The following is a 23,852-nucleotide window of genomic DNA, read 5'->3' as shown; positions in this document are numbered from 1 at the left end:
TCATAATCTTACACACACCGATCAGTACATACGATAACATCGAACTCGAATTAAGATCTGAGACTTACAATCTTAATTTGTTTTAAGTATTTACATTCTAGTATGTCTGCTTTCTCTGAGGAGTCCACAAAAGGTTTGGGGGGCATCAGAGAAGTATAAATGTCTGTGCCACACGTTGCCTCTGCTTTATTACAATACAGCATACGCAACATCTATAGAGATCACAGGTTGGGATGTGCACAGTGGATTTTTTTCCATTTTATGAACTATCCGTAAGACACGACCACATTTCACTGGCATGAGCATTCTCAGTGGGTCATTATCACAAATAATCCACATTACACTACACTAATTATTATTCCCAGAGGTATCACACAAAGGCCTCCAGGCTCGAGCCTAACCAGCTCTGTAAAAATCCTGGACAATCAACCCCCCCCCGGCGCCCCCCCCATCCCGGGTCACTGACTTCAGATTTCTCAGACGCAAATCCAATTTCACTCGCGCCAATCGAGGCTGTGAGTCTTCGCTCGTGCTCTCCGGATGTGTGACGTAGTGATGCAGCCGGCACACGATTCGGAGGTCCGCAATGTGGCGTCGAAACCGGATAACTCGTCGGAAGAAATCTCACTTGTCACCTACCGGATCAGAATTGTGCAGGCTGCTAATGGAGAACTCGTGGCGAGGCCACAAGCTGAGGCAGGTAATGCATCACCACACGTTCCAACCCCCCACATCAGACAATAGTGATCTCCAGGTTGCAACACCATTGTGATTCGTCACTGTCCACAGATTGAGGTGGTGCGATGGTTAGCATACTGGACTCGCATTCGGGAGGATGACGGTTCAAACCCCTGTCCTTCCACCCCATTTTAGATTTCCAGTGAGTTCTGTAAACCGCTCCAGGTAAATGCTGGAATGGTTCCTTTGAAAGGGCCCAGTCGATTTCCTTCCCCATCCCTGACACGATCCGAGCTTGCGCTCGCTCTGCCTCCTACGACCTCGATGGCGACGGGACGTTAAACTGAGTCTTCCTTCCTTTTTTGCTACTGTCTGACGTGTCCACGTTGTTGAGTTTGACCCTGGGAGAAAAGAAGCAACCAAGGTAGGGGATTATATTCACTGCTTACGAAAAAATGGAGGCCTGAAGATCTGCAAGAATTTCGGAACTTTGTGAGGATGGACGTGGCCTGTTTTGAGAAGCTGCTGTTTATGATAGGAGACGGATTTAGCAAGTGCTACACAATCATGAGGGAGGCTATTTTTCATTCTCTAAAGTAATAATTAAATCATATGTTTATATGTTTTGTGATCATACCTGCCTAGACCACTGATAAAAACTAGTAAACAATCTGTTATGTTGCAGGCTGGTTGTAACATTACATTTCCTATCGAATAGGGAATCTTTTAAGATTCTTGCTTTTAGCCACAGAATAGCACAGCCCACCATTTCAAAAGTAGTTGTGGATGCATGCACTGCAATTTCCTAGACGGCTGTCATGCTAGACCAGTACCGTTCACGGCAGATTGTTGTGTAATACCCGCTTAATGGTAGAATGTGGAAGAAGTGCAATCAGTCTAGAAAGGAGATTGCTTACAAAAGACTTGTGCGACAGGTTCTAGAATATTGCTCGAGTGTGTGGGACGTGTAGCAAACAGGGCTAACGGGAGATGTTGAATGTATGCAGAGGAGGACAGCAGCAATCCTCACAGGTTTGTTTAATTCATGAGAGATACTGAATGAACTGAAGATGGACATATAATGTTTCAAGAACTGACACGCAAACTGACAGAGACTTAGCAACAACAGGAAATTTGATAAAGGTTGACGCTGTTTTTTATGCTACATTTTAGAAGCTGCAACATTATTGAACTGTCGAGTGATAAAAAGTGATCGGCAGTGTATTCCTCCTGGTGATGTTAGACAATATGCTTCTAGTTCTCATCAAGACACGAATAATACTGCAGGGAACCATCGCGGAAGAAAACCTAAATCAGTTTCTTTTGCCATCGCCAATAAGTGAATTGAAATTTGACACTCCACATGCTACAAAGACGAGTGCCACATTTACCTGAAGATGAAGAGGGAAACAGAAAAATACTTTAGAATATCTGAATGGGAACTGGTGCGTTCATTGTCTTCTGGTGGTGAAACTTGATCTGTAGTGTATTCGAAATGAAAATATTCTTCCTAATTTTAACATACTACTTTCCATTCTACCTCTACCTCTACATCTACAACTACATTCATACCCTGCAAGCGGCAAGCAGCCATGCAGCACGTGGCAGAAGGTACCCCGTACCACTAACTAGTCATTTCCTTTCCTGTTCCACTCACAAATTGAGCGAGGGAGAAATGACGATCTATGTACCTCAATATGAGCCCTAATTTTTGACATTTTACCTTCGTGGTCCTTACACGCAATGTATGTCGGTGGCGGTAGGATTGTTCGGCAGCCAGCTTCAAATACTGGTTCTCTAAATTTTCTCAGTAGTTTTCCTCGAAAAGAATGTTGCGTTCACTTTGGGGATTCCCATTTGATTTCCCGAAGCATCTCCGTAACACGTGTCGTTTGAACGTACTGGTAACAGATCTAGCAAAATGGCTCTGAGCACTATGGGACCTAACATCTGAGGTCATCAGTCCCCTAGAACTTAGAACTATATAAACCTAACTAACCTAAGTACATCACACACATCCACGCCCGAGGCAGGATTCGAACCTTCGACCGTAGCAGCAGCGCAGTTCCGGACTGAAGCGCCTAGAACTGCTCGGCCACCGTAGCTGGCCAAATCTAGCAACTCACTTTTGAATTGCTTCCACGTCTTCCTTCAATGCGACGCGGTATAGATCCCAAACACTCGAGCAGTACACGAGAATAGGTCATACTAGCATCCTGTGTGAGGTCTCCTTTACAGGTGAACCACACTTCTTTAAAATTTTCCCAATAAATCAGTTGACAGTTCGCCTTCCCTATCACAGTTTTCACACGCTCGTTCCATTTCGTACCACTCTGTACCATTACTGCCAGATATTTGCACAACTTGACTGTGTCGAGCAGTACACTACTGATGCAGTATCTGAACATTACGGGTTTGTTTTTCCCCCTAACTCACATTAACATGTGTTTTTCACATTTAGCGCTACCTGCCATTCTTTGCAACTTGAAACTTCATCCGAATCATCTTACATCCTCCAACAGTCCCAGCTTCAACATCATCTTGTATACCACAGCTTCATCAACAGACGACCACAGATTGCTGTCCACTCGGTCTGCTAAATCATTTATTTATATAACTTTTTCCAAAAGTTGCCAAATTATGCACAAATAATTTGTGAACTGCTCAGTACATGTGACGTTCGCCTGTTTTATTTCATCGTCTATTGCCCTCTGTGTCGACGTATTGCGTTGCTATACCGGCTGAAAAATGGAGTTTGACATTCGACACTGACTATTTTAAATGATGTAGCCGACTGTGTTTCACAGTTCTTTACTTTCACTGTTTACAACCCCCCAATAATACACAGTTATATGGCCAGTGGACTATTGTTTGACGTTCGATAAGCAGACAAATGTCCACATGCTGCTACGACCACACAGTTAAGTCATTCAAATAAATTTAGCAGACTCTGTCATTGTTTTAAAACACGGCCTATTTTTGTTACAGTAATTTCTCGGTTAAGTTGATGCAATTTTGTTGTTCTAAAAGAGACCAGTTTCTTGTCTGAAACTCGGCCATGGACTGACTGTGTCTAGCCCAGAAATTGGGCTTTTATATATCCTCACAATAATAGGCACTGAAACTACACATTGTTTAATGTACAAAAATTACAATTAAAACTTAACTCGTGGAATTAACTAAATACATCGAAAAATTGGCTTTCTAACCGTTTATTCTACTACAAGGGTTAAGCCAAATTATTTGTTTAAATGATGAGATTAACACACATAGTTATGCAAACAATACTTTTAACGAAACTGAAAATTACTTTGGAATTAATTTGCTAACATGTTTTTGAACAGATCCAACTAGATCCTTTAAGAATACTATTAGTTGTTCCTCCAAATGTTTATAATTACTACAGAAATTCTATTTGTTTGTACATCAACAATAGAAAATAAGTTACAAAACAATTACTGATTTCACCCTGTAACAGAAGATACTAACTAGGAATAGTGAAAATAAATCATAAAATCAGTTACATACATAAAAATGAGCAATGTTATATTCTTTAAAACTGAGAACCAACCTTTCTGTTTGATGAAAATCCAGATTATACCCAAGTATGTTAACAGTAATGAGTCAAAAATGAATTTTAAGGCGGCGGCAGATGGCAAAACAAGAGGGGAATTAAAATTATACCAGCTTGCTTCGTCACATACACACCCAGAAAATCAGAAGCTCATTATAATTTTAATAATAATAATGATAATAATAATAATAATAATAATAATAATAATAATAATAATAATAATAATTAGATCCTAAATACAGTTCCTAAACATAGTAATGGATAAATTGGAAAACCACACTTAATATCGAAATAAATTCAAATAATATCACATCACAGCCAAGATTAAGCGTGGAATATACCAAGGAGACTCATTAAGTCCTTTCCGGTTCTGCCTTGCTCTGAACCCACTATCCAACATGCTAAATAATATAATAGAAAGAAACTTCCACATGGGAAAAATATATTAAAAACAAAGATTCCAAGACTTACCAAGCGGGAAAGCGCCGGCAGACAGGCACATGAACAAAACACACAAACACACACACAGAATTGCTAGCTTTCGCAACCGATGGTTGCTTCTTCAGGAAGGAGAGGGAAAGACGAAAGGATGTGGGTTTTAAGGGAGAGGGTAAGGAGTCATTCCAATCCCGGGAGCGGAAAGACTTACCTTAGGGGGAAAAAAGGATAGGTATATACTCGAGCGCGCGCGCACACGCACACGCACACGCACACGCACACGCACACGCACACGCACACGCACACGCACACGCACACGCACACGCACACGCACACGCACACGCACACGCACACGCACACGCACACACACACACACACACACACACACACACACACACACACACACACATATCCATCCATACATACACAACCAACGGTTGCGAAAACTTGAATTTTGTGTGTATGTTTGTGTTTGTTTGTGTGTCTATCGACCTGCCAGCGCTTCTGTTTGGTAAGTCACATCATCTTTGTTTTTAGATATATTTTTCCCACGTGGAATGTTTCCCTCTGTTATATTCAAATTATGGATATAATATTACACATTTATTACAAAATCACACATTTGCTATACATGGATAATCTAAAACTACTGCCAGCAACAAATCAACAACTCAGCCAATTACTAAAGATAACAGAAGTATTCAGCAATGATTTAATATGGCTTCTGGAACAGACAAATGTAAGAAAAATAGCATAGTCAAGGAAAAACACACTAAACAAGATGATTACACATTGGATAACCACAGCGACTGCATAGAAGCGGTGGAAAAAACAGATGCCTATAAATATCTAGGATACAGGCAAAAAATAGGAATAGATAATACAAATATTAAAGAAGAACTAAAGGAAAAAAATATAGACAAAGACCAACAAAAATACTGAAGACAGAATTGACAGCAAGAAACAAGACAAAAGCTATAAATAATTATGCTATACCAATATTGACCTACTCATTTGGAGTAGTGAAATGGAGTAACACAGAACTAGAAGCATTCAGTACACTTACACGATCACAATGCCACAAATATAGAATACATCACATACATTCAGCAACAGAAAGATTCACATTAAGCAGAAAGGAAGGAGGAAGGGAATTTATCGACATAAGAAACCTACATTATGGACAGGTAGACAATTTAAGAAAATTCTTTATAGAACGAGCAGAAACTAGCAAAATACACAAAGCACTCACTCATATAAATACATCGGCTACACCACTGCAATTTCATAACCACTTCTACAACCATTTAGATCACATAACATCAACAGATATGAATAAAGTAAATTGGAAAAAGAAAACACTACATGGCAAGCACCCATATCATCTAACACAGCCACACATCGATCAAAGTGCATCCAACACATGGCTAAGAAAAGGCAATATATACACTGAGATGGAAGGATTCATGATTGCAATACAGGATCAAACAATAAACACCAGATATTACAGCAAGCATAGTATTAAAGATCCCAATACCACAACAGATAAATGCAGACTTTGCAAACAGCAAATAGAAACAGTAGATCACATCACAAGTGGATGTACAATACTAGCAAATACAGAATACCCCAGAAGACATGACAATGTAGCAAAAATAATACATCAGCGACTTGCCATACAACATAAACTAATAAAACAACACGTTCCCATGTTAAGTATGCACCATAAAATGTACTGGAGAATGATGAATACAAATTGTACTGGAACAAAACCATTATAACAGATAAAACACCACCACATAATAAACCTGACATCATACTCACCAATAAAAAGAAGAAATTAACACAACTAATCGAAATATCCATACCCAATACAACAAATATACAGAAGAAAACAGGAGAAAAAAATTGAAAAATACATCCAACTGGCTGAGGAAGTCAAGGATATGTGGCAGCAGGATAAAGTTGACATTATACCAATTATACTATCAACTACAGGAGTCATACCACACAATATCCACCAGTACATTAACGCAATACAGCTACACCGAAACGCATATATACAACTACAGAAATCTGTAATTATTGATACATGTTCAATTACCCGAAAGTTCCTAAATGCAATGTAACATATACCGTACAGTTAAAAGGAAGTCACGGTCCACGTCACTTTCCACTTTTAACCAGACATAACGCCTGAGAAAGGGAATAAAATAAAAATAAAAATAAAAATAATAAATAATAACAGTGATTGTCCCTTACTAAGATGTTCTTTGATAGAATGTTAAGTCAGAAATCTGTTGTATTATATGATACTCCTTCTGCTGCATTTCAGTGTGAAGCAGTACTTTAAAAACTGTAGTGTAATAAATATATTAAGTAGTAATTGAGCGATCTGCAGGAGCCATAAATTTGGTAACTCTGTGCAAATTAAACAAACAAATAAAAAGTAACAGCACTCACTGTACCTGTCTTAGGTTCAAGCTGCAGAGCACTCGCAAACTGCACATGGTGAGCGCACACCTGAACGTGATCATGGCCTCGAAGTCGAAGCAGGCGGAGCCCGGTCACAACCCGGACCGCCTGTCCGGCAGTGAAGACTCGGATCGAGGTGAGTGTCTCTCCTGCGCTCCTTCTTGCCTTTTGGTTTGTTGCTTGTGTCACCAGAGGTCGATTTGATGCAGCTCTCCCTTCCTGTCACTCCTGTTATCCTCCTCGTTTTTTAGGTTAACCGGTGCCACCTAAACTGCTCCGTCCTCACAGCGACAGTTTCCTGTGGTGGCCCGCGACTCAATATGTACCCTTCAATTTTCTCTTTTTACTGCCCTGTGCCTTGTAAAAACAGGACACGTACAGGCTCGCTTTGTTTTCCGTCCATCTTTGTTTGTCCGACTGTTAACAACACTTTTTCTCAGGAACGGGCCGACAAATCGAGTTCTGATTTCTACGGTCCTTTGGCAGAGTAAAACTTTTAAGCTTCTAAGTCTCTTCTACTTAGAGAAAGCTTTTGACAATGTTGACTGGAATAAAAACTTTGAGGTTCGCCGATGACATCGTAATTCTGTCAGAGACAGTAAAGGACTTAAAAGAGCAGTTGAACGGAATGGACAGTGTCTTAAAAGGAGGATATAAGATGAACATCAACAAAAGCAAAACGAGGATAATGGAATGTAGTCGAATTAAGTCGGGTGATGCTGAGGGAATTAGATTAGGAAATGAGACACTTAAAGTAGTAAAGGAGTTTTACTATTTGGGGAGCAAAATAACTGATGATGGCCGAAGTAGAGAGGATATAAAATGTAGACTGGCAATGGCAAGGAAAGCGATTCTGAAAAAGACAAATTTGTTAACATCAAGTATAGATTCAAATGTCAGGAAGTCGTTTCTGAAAGTATTTGTATGGAGTGTAGCCATGTATGGAAGTGAAACATGGACAATAAATAGTTTGGACAAGAAGAGAATAGAAGCTTTCGAAATGTGGTGCTACAGAAGGATGCTGAAGATTAGATGGGTAGATCACACAACTAATGAGGAGGTATTGAATAGAATTGGGGTTTGTGACACAACTTGACTAGAAGAAGGGATCGGTTGGTAGGACATGTTCTGAGGCATCGAGGGATCACCAATTTCGTATTGGAGGGCAGTGTGGAGGGTAAAAATCGTAGAGGGAGACCAAGAGATGAATACACTAAGCAGATTCAGAGGGATGTAGGTTGCAGTAGGTACTGGGAGATGATGGAGCTTGCACAGGATAGAGTAGCATGGAGAGTTGCATCAAACCAGTCTCAGGACTGAAGACCACCACCACCACCACCACCACCACCACTACCACAACAACAACAACAACAACAACAACAACAACTGTTCTGTACCTTGTAAAAACGGGACATGTACAGGCTCGCTTTGTTGTCTGTCCATCTTTCTGTTTGTCCAACTGTTGATAACCTTTTTTCTCAGCAATGGGTCGACAAATCGAGTTCAGATTTCTACAGTCCTTTGGCAGAGTAAAACTAAGTCCCTTCTATCAAAATATACAGCCATTTATCGTGCGTATTTTGATGCTTGGAAACTAACTCGTCGGAACTGTATAGGGCACTTTCTGTCGACCTACAATCGTGAAATTTTACGAGTAGTAAGGTTTCGCAGAACGAATAAAGGAAAAAAATTTGAAAATTGTTAATTTGTATTTAAATAACACAAACTTTCTCATTTTTTATGTACATCTGCATCTGTACTCTGCAAACCTCTGTGAAGAGCAAGACAGACGGTACGTCCGATTGTATCAGTTACTAGGGTTTCTTTCCGTTCCATTCACATATAAAGCGTGGGAAGAATGATTGATTCAGTGCCCCTGTGTGTGTGTGCAGTAATTATTCTAATATTAGTCTCGTGGTCCGTGTGGGGAATACTCAGGGAGTTTTAGTATATTCCTAAAGTCATAATTTAGAGCTGGTTCTTGTAACTTTGTTAGTAAACTTTATCGGGATGGTTTATGTATCGTCAGACGGGGTGATTCTGGACACCGGGGCGAATTTGGACCATTTGGCTGTCACATAGAAACAGAGTTACTTATTTTAACATCCGTGTGCCAGCGCAAGATTGCATTTATCGCTTTCCACAACTTTTATTTTGCGTCAATTGTTTCCTTAGGTGAATAATTGATGAACAGTCTCAGTGGTAAAGATCCGTGCATTATCATAAAGTGGAAACTTTCTATTGTTGTGCCGAGCGGGAAGTTATTGTAACCGAAATTGTTGATGCGCTCAGTAACTAACGGCATTGAGACAATTTCTGTACAAGTTTGTCAAGTTTCTTGTCCAAGGTTATAAAATAACGACGGTTTTTGTAAAACTGTGTACTGTGTGGGGTGAATTTGGACAATGCCAAGAACGTATAAGAGCAGGAGAGGTGCTACAGTATGCTGTAATTATGACCTGGAACTTTTAGATAAAGTTGTTCGTTATTTTCAGAGTGGTAAATTATTGTACAGAAATGCGTGTGGTTTGTATGATATACCTAAATCAACCCTACAAAATAAAGTGCAGGAAGCACACACACAAAAAAAAGGGGGGGAGGACAGCCAATGCTAAATAAAGATGAAATGTTGAAGCAAGGTATCTTGAGGGCTGCACATTGGGGATTTCCCTTCACTAAATTGGATATTAGATATTTAGTTAAAAGCTACCTTGTAATAAATCTAGCCGAAAAGAAAAGAAATTTCGTAATAATTTGCCAGGAGAAGAATGGGTGCATTTATTCTTTGAACGACAGTCAAAAGATCTTTCCATTCGCTTAAGCGAAAATATTAAATGAGCTCGTGCAGAAGTGAACAAAGAGACTGTTTATTTAAATTCTTACAAAATAAAAACTTATCTGTAATATATAAAATTCATTGTATCATTACATATCACTTATTCGTAACAAAGGGCTGCCTTAAAATGTGTAAAATGGCACAAAAATCAAATAAAAATCATGTAGAATTTTAAAAGAAAAGCAGTAACTGTCCGAATTCGCCCTCTATATACTATAACTTTGGACAGAGATTTAAAGAACACGTGTCCAAAATCACCCCAATCCATGGGGTGACTTCGGGCACTTTATTTAACTGCCTCAGATAAATATACCTACACATACACTTTCTGGTTCTGGGATATTTTATTTGTTACACATATACCCTACCACTTCCATAAAAATCAATTTAATCTAACAATATATACGAAAGTTAGCATCAAACTAATGACAAAACCATCCGAAATCACCCCGTTTGAGAGTATATCTTAAAGAGTGTTCCAGTTCAGTTTCTCCAGTATCTCTCAGATAATTTTGTGCTCAATTCTCTATATACATTCAATATTCCCTGTAAGTCCTATTTGGTATGGGTCCCACACTCTTAAGAAAGATTCTAGAACGGGTTGCACAAGTGATTTGTAAGTAATCTCCTTCGTAGGCTGATTGCACTTCCCCAGTATTCTCCCACCTGCTTTATCCACGACTGAACCTACATGATCATTTCATTTCATATCCCTACAAAGTGTCACATCCAGGTTTTTGTAAGAGTTGGCTTATTCCAACAGTGACTCATTGATGATATATTCATAGGATACCACTTTTTTTTGTTGTGAAGTGCACAATATTTCATTTTTGAAAATTTAATGCGAGTTGCCAATGTTTGGACCACTTTGAAATCATATCAAGATCATACTGAATATTTAGGCAGCTTCTTTCAGACAGTATTTCACCATAGATATCTGCATCATCTGCAAAAAGTCTCGGGTTCCTATCAATATTGTGTGTATGGTCATTAATACCAAGTGTACCGGTATGAAATGAGCCTTTTTTTGTGAAAATGAAACACTAGTTTTCAATTGAAAAGTAAAAACATTTTATTCAAAGTACTGACCATTGCTTTCTATACATTTGACCACCTTTCTGGCAATTTGTGGACACCACGCCAATAGAAATGTTCGTCTTTTGAGGCAAACCGATCAGACACCCAATTTTCGACTTCTTCGTAGGAATCGAAGCATTCCTCAGCCAATGCGTGTCCCAATGATGAAAACAAATGGTAGTCGGAAGGGACCAAGTCTGGTGAATACGGCGGGTGGACTAGCAGCTCCCAGCCAAGTGTTTTGATTTTATCCTGAACCAGTTTTGCTTTGTGAGCAGCTGCATTGTCATGTAAAAAAATTACTTTGCCGTGTCTTCTCGCCTATTCTGGTCTTTTTTCGATCAATGTATAGTTCAAATTGATCATTTGTTGTCTGTAGCGATTAGTATTCACAGTTTCACCGGATTTTAGAAGCTTGTGATACACCACACCTTTCTGATCCCACGAAACACAGATCATTGTCTTCTTGCCGAATCGATCTGGTTTTGCAGTCGATGTTGACTGTTGTCCCGGATTAACACATGATTTTTTCCTTTTTGGATTCTTAAAATAAATCCATTTTTCATCGCCAGTAACAATTCGATACAAAATTGATTTTCTTTCAAGTCTTTGAAGCTAAATTTGACAAATGGTTTTTCGGTTTTCCATCTGTCTTTCATTCAATTCATATGGCACCCATTTTCCACATTTTTGGATCTTTCCCATAGCTTTCAAACGGTCAGAAATTGTTTGTTGTGCAACATTTAGCATTGCAGCCATTTGTTTCTGACTCAAAGTATCATCTTCATCCAATATTGCCTGCAATTCGGCGTCTTTGAACTTTTTTGGTGGTCTTCCACATTCTTCATTTCTTACATCAAAATCATTATTTCTGAACCATTGAAACCATCTTTTGCACGTTGCTTCTGATAGAGCACGATCACCATTTACCTCGACAAGCGTTCGATGCAACTCTGCAGCACTTTTTTTTTCAAATGAAAACAAAAAATTAATGCTTTCCGCAAATCATCACTTTCTGGTACAAAATTTGACATTGTTAAAACGGTGAAAACATACGATGTTGTTTGTTGCATGACTTGATGTAACTAAATATCTTTGACAGATGTCACACACACACACACACACACACACACACACACACACACAAAATTAAGGCTCGTTCACAACAAATGTTCCCTATCGACACATTTGTATCTTAACGCTCATTTCATACTGCTGTACCTGGTATTCAGCATGAGCAGCAAGGTCCCCAATACACTTCCCTGAGGAACACTCGAAGTTACTTCATCTGACAATGACTCTCCATCCGAAATAAAATGTGGTGCCCTTCCTACCAGGAAGTCCACAGTCCAGTCACAAATTCCTCCTAATGCCCCATATGATCACACTTTTGACAATAAGTTTAGGTGTGGTAATGAGACAGTTGCTTTCTAGAGACTGAAAAAACTGCATCTTTGTGACTGCTTTGACCTAAAGCTTTCAGAGAAAAGTGCAAGTTGGGTTTCACGTGGTGAATGTTTTCAGAATTCGTGCCGACTGACATTGCGGAGGTCATTCTGTTCAAGATACCTCATTATATTTGAGCTCAGAATATCTTCTAAAATTCTATTACAAATTGATGTCCGGGGTATTGGATGTTAGTTCTGTTGATCACTTCTACTATCCTTCTGGTAGATGGGTGTGACCTGTGTCTCTTTCCAAGGACTTTTTGTTCAAGGGATCTGTGGTAGATTGTAGTTAGAAGAGAGGCTAATTCAGCTGCAAATTCAGTATAGAATCTGACAGTGATTCCGTCTGGTCCTGGAGATTTGTTCAGTTTCAATGATGGCAGCTGTTTTTCTACACCTCTGATACTTACACTTAAGTCACTGATCTTTCTAGTGATAGAAAGAGTTAATTGAGGGAGTTCTCCTGGGTTTTCCATTGTAAAGGAACTTTTGAAAACAGATTTCAGCTTTTCAGCTTTTGCTTTGCTACACTTAATTTCAGTCCCTGTCTCATTCTCTAGAGACTGGACACTAACTTTGGTGCCACTAACAGCCAATCATTACAACCAGAATTTCTTTGGGTTTTATGGAAGATCATTTGACAATATTTTGCTGTGTCAGTCATTGAAGGCAACATGCATTGCTCTCTTGACAGCGACACACATTTCACTCACCATCTCTGTATCTGTAGTCCTGCTACTCGTTTTACATCTGTTATGCAGCTCTCTGTTTCTTTAGAAGTTTCTTTGTAGTGACTGTATACTGTGAAGGGTCACTCTCATTATGAATGGTTATACAGGACACATATGTCTATATAGATGATAATTAATTGAAACCCTCAGCTGCAGACAGGTGTTGTTGATATACCTCGGTGGGGACAGCTGAAAATATGTGCCCCGACTGGGAATCAAACCAGGGATCTCCTGCTTACATGGCAGACACTCTATCCATCTGTGCCACGGAGGACACATTTGAATACCGCGACTGGAAGGACTTATCCTTTGCACAATTCCCAACTGCCAACAATCTACGTGCGTAATGTTCCTAATGGATATTTGCCCATCCACTAATTTCTTGCGCACACTGAGATGACGATTCCTGTAAGAGTTCGGGCAACTTGTGCGCATTCGCACAGACGAAGGTCAGTGTCTGGATAGCCATTCATCTATATATGAAGATAACAATACGAGAGAAGGAAAGTTGCTACTCACCATATAGCGGAGATGCCGAGCTGCGATAGGCACAATAAAAAGATTCACACAATCATAGCTTTCGGCCATTGAGGCCTTTGTCAGCAGTAGACACACACATGCGCGCGCGCGCACACACACACACGCACTCACGCAAGCGCAACTTGCACACACACACATGTGCAGTCTCAGAGAGCTGAAACTACACTGCGAGCAGCAGCACAAGTGCACGATGGGAATGGCGACTGGGCGGGGGTGAGGAGGAGGCTGAGGCAGGGAGGGGGAGGGATAGTATGGTGGGGGTGGCGGACAGTCAAGTGTTGCAGTTTGGACGGAGGGTAGGAGAGAAGGTGCGGTGGGCGGAGGGGGTAAGTAGGGGAAAGGAGAAAAATAATAACAAAAAAATTAAAAGACCGGCTGCTGTGGTGGAATGTAGGTGGTAGAGTGCTGGAATGGGAACAGGAAGGGATCTGGATGGGTGAGGATAGTGACTGACGGAGATCGAGGCCGGGAGGGTTACGGGAACGTAGGATGTACTGCAGAAAAGCTGGTGGTGGTGGGAAGGGTCCGTATGGCACAGCTGTGAAGCAGTCATAGAGATGAGGGGAAATCATGTTTGGGAGTGTGTTCAGCTACAGGGTGGTCCACTTGCTTTTTGGCCACAGTTTGTTGGTTGTCCTGCCTGCATAGAATGCAGCACAGTGGTGGCAGCTTAGCTTGTAGATCACATGACTAGTTTCACAGGTAGCCCTGCCTTTGATGTGATTGGTAATGTTAGTGACTGGACTGGAGTAGGTGGTGGTAGGAGGATGTATGGGACAGGTCTTGCATCTAGGTCTATTACAGGGGTATGAGCCATGAGGTAAGTGATTGGGAGCAGGGGTTGTGTAAGAATGGAAGAGTATATTGTATAGATTCGGTGGACGGCAGAACACCGTGGTAGGTGTGCTGGGAAGGATAGTAGGTAGGACATTTCTCATTTCAGGGCACGACGAGAGATAGTCGGAACCCTGTCGGAGAATGTAATTCAGTTGCTCCAGTTCCGGACGGTACTGAGTTACGGGCGGAATGCTCCTCTGTGGCCAGACTGTGGGGCTTTGGGAGGTGGTGGGAGACTGGGAAGATAAGGCACGGGAGATTTGTTTTTGTACAAGGATGGGTGGAATATTACAGTCAGTGAAGGCTTTGATGAGACCCTCGGTATATTTAGAGAGGGACTCCTCGTCACTGCAGATGCAACGACCGTGGGTTGGTAGGCTGTATGGAAGGGACTTCTTGGTATGAAACGTGTGACAGATGTCGAAGTGGAGGTATTGCTGGTGATTAGTAGGTTTGATATTGCACCTATCGCGGCTCAGAATCCTCACTGTATGGTGAGTAGCAACTTTCCTTCTCTCGTATTGTTACAGTCCATCCTGAATTTTCCATTGTTTGATTTATATATGAAGATAGTAACTTTTCTCAAAACAACAGATACCATTGATGACTGTGCAGGTTCTCCAGAACAAATGATAATTAATTGAAACCCTCAGTTGCAGACAGGTGTTGTCGATATACCTCGATGGGGACAACTGAAAATGTGTGCCCCGACCGGGACTCGAACCCGGGATCTGCTTACATTGCAGACGCTACATCCATCAGAGCCACCGAGGACACAGATGAAGAGCGCAACTGCAGGGACTTATCCCTTGCACGCTTCCCGTGAGACCCACATTCCCAACTGTCCCTGCAGTTGCGCTATTCATCTGTGTCCTCGGTGGCTCAGATGGATGTAGCGTCTGCAATGTAAGCAGATCCCGGGTTCGAGTCCCGGTCGGGGCACACATTTTCAGTTGTCCACATCGAGGTATATCGACACCACCTGTCTGCAGCTGAGGGTTTCAATTAATTATCATTTATTCTGGAGAACCTGCACAGTCATCAAAGGTATCTGGTCTCTCGAGAACACTTACTGCCTTCATATATGTCTATATCTCTCTAGTGCGTGGTCGACTGGGGTTTCATTCCCAGCCTCGATACAAATTTTCACTCACTGCTTCGGTCTATGTATATAAAATCGCATCTGTACGAGACCAGTAAAGTCTCTAAAATTGTGTTATTTCATTTGTAATTTTTCCGATAGATTGTTGGATGAGTGATTACAGTAAGACTGGGGGAACTTACGTACAAATGAATTGAGGTTTTCTCTGAAGTTTTCAGTTACATCAGGAGATGAGTCTGTTGGGCAACAGAAGGATCCAGTTGCAGTTTTATGCCCACACCAGATACTGGGTGTAGCCCAATCAGTGTTGCATGCAGCTTCAATTTCTATGTTGACAGATTTGAGTTTCTTGTCAATTGCAACAAATACACCAGCTGCATTTCCCTTTAGCCTATCCTTTTGATATCCCATTCAGTTTTCCCCAAAAATCTCACTGCTACAAATTTCACGTTCCAACCAGCATTCTGCATGAAGTATTAAGAGACCTTCACTGCTTTTGAGGATCACTTCAAACTCGGCACTTCTTTGCGAATGCTTCGGCAGTTAACCACAATAAAATACGCTTAAGAATTTAGCAATTTCAAGCATTTGTGGTACATACATTACATGTAGAATAGTTAACAGAAAAAAATTAGGAATGGAATTATAACAAGTGGATCCACTGCAACTTGCCATCCACCAATGTCTGTTTTTAGTGTTGTTGTGTTCTTCAGTGCAAAGACTGGTTTGATGCAGCTCTACATGCACTCTATCCTGTGCAAGCCTCTTCATCTCTCAATAATTACTGCAACCTACATCCTTCTGAAGCTACTACTGTATTCATCTCTTGGTCTCGCTGTACAGTTTTTGCCTCCCAAACTTCCCTCCAGTACTAAATTGGTGATCCCTTATCGTCTCAGAATGTCTTATCAACTGATTCCTTTTTTTGGTAAGTTATGCCACAAATTTGTTGTCTCCCTAATTCTGTTCATTACCTCCTCATTACTTACATGATCTACCCATCTGATCTTCTTTTCTTTTCTTGTCTAAATTTGTCAGCAGCTCGTGGTCTTGCGTTCTCGCTTCCTGCGCACGGTGTCCCGGGTTCGATTCCCAGCGCGGTCAGGGATTTTTTTCCTGCCTTGAGGTGACTGGATGTTGTTGTGTCTTCTTCATCATTATCATCGTCATCATCATCATTATCCATCCCCATTACGGTTGGAGGAAGGCAATGGCAAACCACCTCCACTAGGACCTTGCTTAGTACAGCGGTGCAGGTCTCCAGCATCGTCCCCTACTCTCCTCGGAGTATCGGACATCATCATCATCATCAGCAGCAGCAGCAGCAGCATCATCATCTAAACTGTTTTTCATGGTTTCACTTCTGTAAATGGCTACATTTCAAACAAATACTTTCAGAAGAGACTTCCTAATACTTAAATCTATATTTGATGCAAACAAATTTATCTTCTTCAGAAATGCCTTTCTTGTAATAGCCAGAGTACATTATATATCCTCTCTACTTCGGTCACCACCAGTTATTCTGCCGCGCAAATGGCAAAACTCATTTGCCAATTTCATTGTCTCATTTTGTAACCTTACTTCCTCAGCATCACCTAATTCAATTGAACTATATTCGATTATCTTTGGTTTGCTTTTGGTGGTGTTCATCTTATATCCTCCTGGACACTGCCCATTCCATTCATCTGCTCTTGTAAGTCATCTGCTTTCTCTGACAGAATTACAATGTCACCAGCAAACATCAAAGTGTTTATTTCTTCCTGAACTTTAATTCCTATTCCAAATTTTTTATCGGTTTCATTTACAGCTCATTCAGTGCGCAGAGTGAATAACTTCGGGGATAGGCTACAACCCTGTCTCACTCCCTTTTCAACAACCGCCTCCCTTTCACGCCCAGCGACTCTTATAACTGCCGTCTGGCTTCCGTGTGTGCTATAAATTGTCTTTTGCTTCCTGTATTTTACCCCTGATATCTTCAGAATTTCTAAGAGAGTTTTCCTGTCAACATTGACAAAAGCATTCTCTAAGTCTACAAATGCAATACATGTAGGCTTGTCTTTCCTGCACCTATCTTTCAAGATTGTCTCGGGGTCTGTTCAGGTCTCTTAGTGCACACTGTTCAGACATGTGATGTAATATTTTCAGAGTGCGGTACCGGCTCTGGTGAACTACGGGGAGTACCGGCACACAGCAGAGTGGAGCACGGTCAGCTCGATTTCCCACGGCAGGGCAGTTGGAGTGGAGGCGTCGTGTCCGCCATCCCAACTGTGACGCCCGACGAGGAGGAGGCTACGAAGCGGAAGGCGTTGGCGGCACTGCGGGAAATGAGTGCGCGGCGACGTCGGGGCAGGGGCCGCGGGACGGCCAGACGGGGGACGCGCCTCCCACCGGCACCGTCGTCCCGTGCCGACAGGCTTGCTGAGCTGGAAGAGAGGTCAGCCTTCGATCTGCCACCGGTGAGTGCTCGCCTCTCCTGTGTCAGACGTTGTGTCGTGTTTGTGTGGCTGGTGGGCATTTATACGCTGCAGTACATCTGCCGCTTCCAGTTTCTGACGGGTTTCCCAGTATTTACAGTGGTGGTTGACTAGGGCTGATCTGTGGTTACAAATAAAGATGACATTATTACCTTTTCCCCGACTGCTTCAAAGTTTCTACATTACCGGCTGAGTTAATATTGTCATCTTGTTCCCACAATGTTATGATGAATTCCCTACCTAGTCATCTCAAACGGGTGTCTACCTGTGATACCACTCTATTCAATGCATCACTCTTTTCGTGATTGCGAGATAGATTGTGACCCCTAGAACTATTTCAAATTGATTGCTACAGATAAGAACTGCTTTGTGAAATATATTTAACTAGCTGACCCGGCGAACTCTGTTCCTCCTTAAAGCCAGTAAGTAATCAGATTTTGGATGTTAAGTTCAATTTTTTATTAGGAAATACAAATAAAAAATAAGTATTTTAATGTTTCTTTATTCTTTATGTTTTTTGGTGCATAGCCTCCACACTTCAGTTAAGAACCTTGTGAACCACGACAATTTTTGTTTTATTATCAAGCGCAAGAATAAACAACGCAGATGGTCTTCCGACCCGTGAACATGCCACATATAATTGACCATGTGAAAAACGTGGATATTCCAGATTTAAACCACAAACTTTCAAGGATTGGCCTTGTGATTTGTTAATGGTCATTTTGAATGCAAGACAGATCAGAAATTAAAGTTTTTTAAACTCAAACGGCATACTGGTTGGGATCATCGGGATCCTCGGAATGAGGACTTCCTCACCTCTTGACACAAACACTGGAGTAGGTAGTAATGGACCATTGTAACAGTAACTGTTTATTTTATTTTTTCTCACTTGAAGCATCAAAATGTCTACAGCAAGAAAACAATAAATTTTATCATTGTGTGTGTGTTTTACCAACCTGATAGTCTGATTTTGTACTGGTGTCGTAAAGGTGCCTGTAATATACATTACATTGCTAAGCTATGTAGTTTAGAATTTCTCGGGCAGGAGACAAATCATCTAAATTGACAGTTTTGCAACCGGAATGACTGTTATTTAAATGATATACTTTGGAGCCCAAATCAGAGCCTTTTCTTTTAAAATCACCTGTTTTGTGTCATTTAGCACATTTGTCAGATATTGAAGGAAGAAGTGATGGTAACTTCAAAATCTGGATCTGCCTTCACTGGTTCAGCATTTGCTGGTTCACTAATATTTTCAACATTTGTGGTGACTGACCGCTAGGGAACAGGGAGCCACTGTAAATATTTCTCATGGTGAGTTGTATTTATGTGCGTGAAGCAATGAAATGGTTTGCCTAGACAAAATTCAGTTTCTAAACCCTCTGATCAAAAGGAATTGTTTGATATATCATTGTGGTAACATTGTTTAATTTTTCTCTTGGCATTTTTCTAATGATATTTGTTTTTGAATGTTTTTTAGCTCTTCCATGTACTTTCAACCTGGTTTGATCAGAATCGCATAAACACAATTTTTGTGCAAATAGAACATGCAGTTTGTGAGGGACTTTGAATGTCATTTATCATTTATAAGCACTGAATTATTTCTATAATTGGCCATAAGTATAGTTAAAAATTTACTGGAAACTTAAATTTGGGTCATTAGACACACTGTAATTCCAACATTGGGCTTGTCTGACACTGTGGGAAAGTCACAAGCCACTGAAATAGATGTCATAATGTAATGAGACTGTAGTAAAACTGTTCACGTTTACGTCACACTTCACCTAGCGTAGAGCGGGACAGTGTCCTAGGCATGCCCGATTTTAACTGACTGCCTGAGTTGTTGCTGTTGTTGTTGTTGTTGTTGTTGTTGTTGTTACGCCGGCAGAGGTCGCGTCCGAATTCTCACGTGCCCTCTGGTGGACGGGACTCTACTTGCGGCAACTATCATCCGTGACGCGCCGTGCTGATGTGCGGCGGCCGGCCGCGATCTATCTGGTGGCTACCACACTCCTCAACCTTCGGGGAGAGGGGGGGGGGGGGGGTGAAGAGCCACTGTGATCCACTGCGGCGGAAGGGTGGAGCGTCAGGCAGGAGCGATGACCTCCACATTCATTCGAAGGCTGGAGTCGAGGGGATCTGCCAACCCTCAAGCCGAAACCTTCGAATACGGTTGGAAGTGACCCACACGAAGAGGCCCCCAACGTCCCACCACTGGAGCCCGGGATAGGATGGGCGACAAGCCGTTGAAATCCGGATCCTGTTCCACCTCGGGCGGGGGAAGACCCAGTGGTGGGGACGATGGGGAAGGGACGACCACAGGTGAACTGGCCTCCTGAGAAACCGGCTCTCGCTGGGGCATCGCTAACGATGGCGATGCCGGTGCTGGAGTTACTGGAGGCTGCCAAGGCTGAGAACCGTCGCAGTGCGGCAGAGTCACAGCGGGGAGAGGTGGTAACGTCCCCTGAGAAACCAACACGGGTGCCGGCAATGGGGAAGCCGGTATCCGAGATGTCGGAGGGTGGGTGGCCCAATGTGGACTTAGCTGATTTTGGTGACTACGTATCACCCGATCCCCTCCCTGCAAGGTATAGAGCCGGCAGCCATTTCGGCGCAGGACCATTGCCAGTATCCAACGTGGATTGCGACCAAACCCACGTGCCCAGACTGACATACCCAGTGGAAAGCCAGGTACTCCATTTTGCGAAGACTGGCGAGGACCAGGCCGGAGGAGGTGCAGCAGACTCCTAGGTTGGTGCCCGTGGAGGAGCTCTGTGGGGCTGCGTTCTCCCAGTGGTGTGGTCTGGTATGCTGTCAGGAAAAACGACAGTGCCTCCTCCGCAGGAAATTCGTGCACATACTTTCTCATCTGCGTCTCAAGTGTGCGCACCATGAGCTCGGCTTCCCCATTCGATTGTGGATGGAAGGGGGGAGAGCAAACGTGCCGAATACCGAAGTGCCTAAAAAAATCCTGGAAGGTCTGCGAAATAAGCTGCGGTCCATTGTCCGAGACCAGGGTGATTGGCAGACCTTCCACAGAAAAGATTTTTGCGAGTGCCTGGATTGCAATTTCTGAAGTGGTAGAAGAGCAGCGAACCACATATCTGAATCGGGAATAAGCATCAATGACAATGAGCCAAAAGCCATGCTTGGGTTGCCGGCGGCCATGAAGAGAACGTTGCCCTGGGAGATGCTTGTTGGCTTGCACACTGGAAACAGGCGGCCACCAAGTGCTCAATTTCTCTGTCAATACCGGGCCAGTACACGTGTCTGCGAGCCGAGGTTTTAGTACGGGAAACACCCCAGTGCCCTGCATGTAATAACGGGAGGATCTCCCTTCGTAAACTTGCAGGAACAACCACCCGAGGAGCTGTATCATCGGTAGCCAGAAGGAGAACTCCTTCTAAGACCGAGAGGCGGTCTCGTAGAATAAAATAATTACGAAGAGGGTCCGAGGCCCGGCCTGGAGGGTGGGATGATCATCCCTGCTGGATGAGGCGGACTACTTGCCGGAGAACCGGGTCAGCTGCCGTTTCCCTGGCGACTCGAAAACTAGTGATCGGGAAGCCATCAACCGCTTGGCGGGATGCCACATCAAAATGAAAACACATAATCTCCTCTTGATCGAAAGTAGGATCCGGGCCCACCGGAAGATGGGAAAGAGTGTTGGCGTTGGCATGCTGTCCGGTAGGGCGAAAATGAATGTCATAATGGTACTTAGAGAGGAACAAGGCCCAGCGCTGGAGTCTGTGGGCCGCCCTATCCAGAATCTGACAGGTGGGGCCAAATAACGATATTAACGGCTTATGGTCAGTGATTAACTGAAACTTTGTGCCATACAAGAAAGGGTGAAACTTGGTAACAGTGTAGACAATGGCCAAAGCCTCTTTTTCCACCTGGGAGTAATGGGCCTGCGCGCGACTAAGAGTTTTAGACGCAAACGCCAGGGGTCGCTCGGAACCGTCTGCGTTGCTATGGGCCAGGACTGCCCCCACCCCATACTGCGAAGCATCTGTAGCCAGGACCAACAGCTTATGGGGGTCAAAGGTAGCCAAACAAGGGGCTGACGTGAGGAGGCCCTTCAACGAGGTGAACGCTCACTCGCACGCAGGTGACCAATCAAAAGGAACACCCTTACGCAGAACCCAGTGCAGGGGGCGGGCTATGGTGGAAGCCCTGGGAATGAATCGGTGGTAATAGGCTATCTTGTCTAAAAAAGCTTGTAACTCTTTCAGTGAAGTAGGCCGAGGAAGGTCGACGATACCTCGGACCAAACTTCCTAGTAGCTGGACGCCGTGCCGAGAGATGGTGTAGCCCACATACTCAATGGACGGTTGGAAGAAGTTTGACTTGCGCAGATTGCAACGCAAGCCCACAGACCTGAATTTGAGAAAGAGGGTGAAAAGGTTATGCAAGTGTTCCTGCGTGCTGCGGCCTGTGACAATTATGCCATCCAGGTAATTAATACAATGAGGGAATGTCGACATGACGTGCTGAAGATAACGCTGGAATATCACCGGGGCACTGGATATTCCGAAGGCCAACCGCTGGTATTGGTAAAGGCCAAACGAGGTGTTGACGACCGCCAGCCGTTTGGAGTCCTCATCAAGTGGTATCTGATGATAAGCCTCTGAACGATCAATTTTTGAAAAATATTGGCCTCCCGCCACGGCGAAGAACAATTCATCAGCACGAGGCAAAGGATAGGTGTCCACCACCAATTGGGAATTAATGGTGGCCTTGAAATCGCCACAAAGATGTAATTTTCCTGAGGGCTTCCTTACAATAACGAGGGGCGAAGCCCACTCACTAGAAGAAAGGGAAGAACGACCCCTAGGGCTGTCAGCCGGTCTAGTTCTTCCTTTACCTGAGGGCGGAGAGCCAAGGGGATCTGCCACGCGCTTAGAAAACACGGGCGAGCCGATGCCTTCAATGTTAAGTGAGCCTCAAAATCTGAAACACGCCCCATGCCCTCCTCAAAGATATCTGGAAAGTCTGAGATCAAAGATTCCAATAATTGATGGGGAAAGTCTTCGGAGACCAGCTGTATGGTGTCAGCGATAGAAAAACCGAAAGCTCGAAAGGCATCCAGGCCAAAAAGGTTAGCGGAGCTCGCATTACTGACAACAATAAAAGTAATAGGCCGATTGACTGATTTGTAAGTCATGTCGGTAGTGAATTGATGCAGTAGGGGAATGAACCGCTTACCATAACTGCGTAGTCGCCGGTAAACTGGCGCCAACGGGGGCGATCCAAGGTCAGAATAAGTTTGTGCATTCAACAACGAAACTGCCGCGCCCGTATCTACTTGCAGTTGTAATCGGAGTGACCGAACTGACACTTCGATAAAGAGTTTGCGTGCCGATGCGTCGGGAACCTGGCCCGATGAAACTTCCTGAATGTCAATGTCCGTGTCCTCTGTACCTGCTTCCTTCGATTCTTTTGAGGCTGAGTGGGAAACTTGAGCAATGTGACCTTTTTTATTACATTTGCGACAAATGGCCTAACGCTGGGGGCACTCCGACCGATCGTGATGTATATAGCACAACGCACAGGATGGCAACGGGCCGGCGGTCGGAATGATGTTTACGCGCCGTGCGGGAGCGGCTGTAACGGCCGGATTGTACTGCTCACACGTCGTC

The 23,852-nt window shown here is 43.0% G+C and overlaps 1 protein-coding gene across 7 annotated transcripts in view; it reads left to right on the top strand.

The window, feature by feature from the left end:
• The window catches only part of LOC126295260 (uncharacterized), a 298,048-nt gene that overhangs the window by 53,440 nt on the left and 220,756 nt on the right, over window positions 1-23,852 (top strand). For all 7 annotated transcript variants that reach the window (XM_049987670.1, XM_049987668.1, XM_049987669.1 and 4 more), the window contains exons 5-6: window positions 7,168-7,301; window positions 17,882-18,192. In XM_049987670.1, the coding sequence (XP_049843627.1) occupies window positions 7,168-7,301; window positions 17,882-18,192 (445 nt within the window). The remainder of the gene's footprint in view (window positions 1-7,167; window positions 7,302-17,881; window positions 18,193-23,852) is intronic.

Source organism: Schistocerca gregaria, chromosome 11 (genome assembly GCF_023897955.1).
Source record: "Schistocerca gregaria isolate iqSchGreg1 chromosome 11, iqSchGreg1.2, whole genome shotgun sequence".
Classification (NCBI taxonomy): Eukaryota; Metazoa; Arthropoda; class Insecta; order Orthoptera; family Acrididae; genus Schistocerca; species Schistocerca gregaria.
The sequence above is the reverse complement of the archived record's forward strand: the minus strand, read 5'-3'. Positions and strand labels throughout refer to the sequence as shown.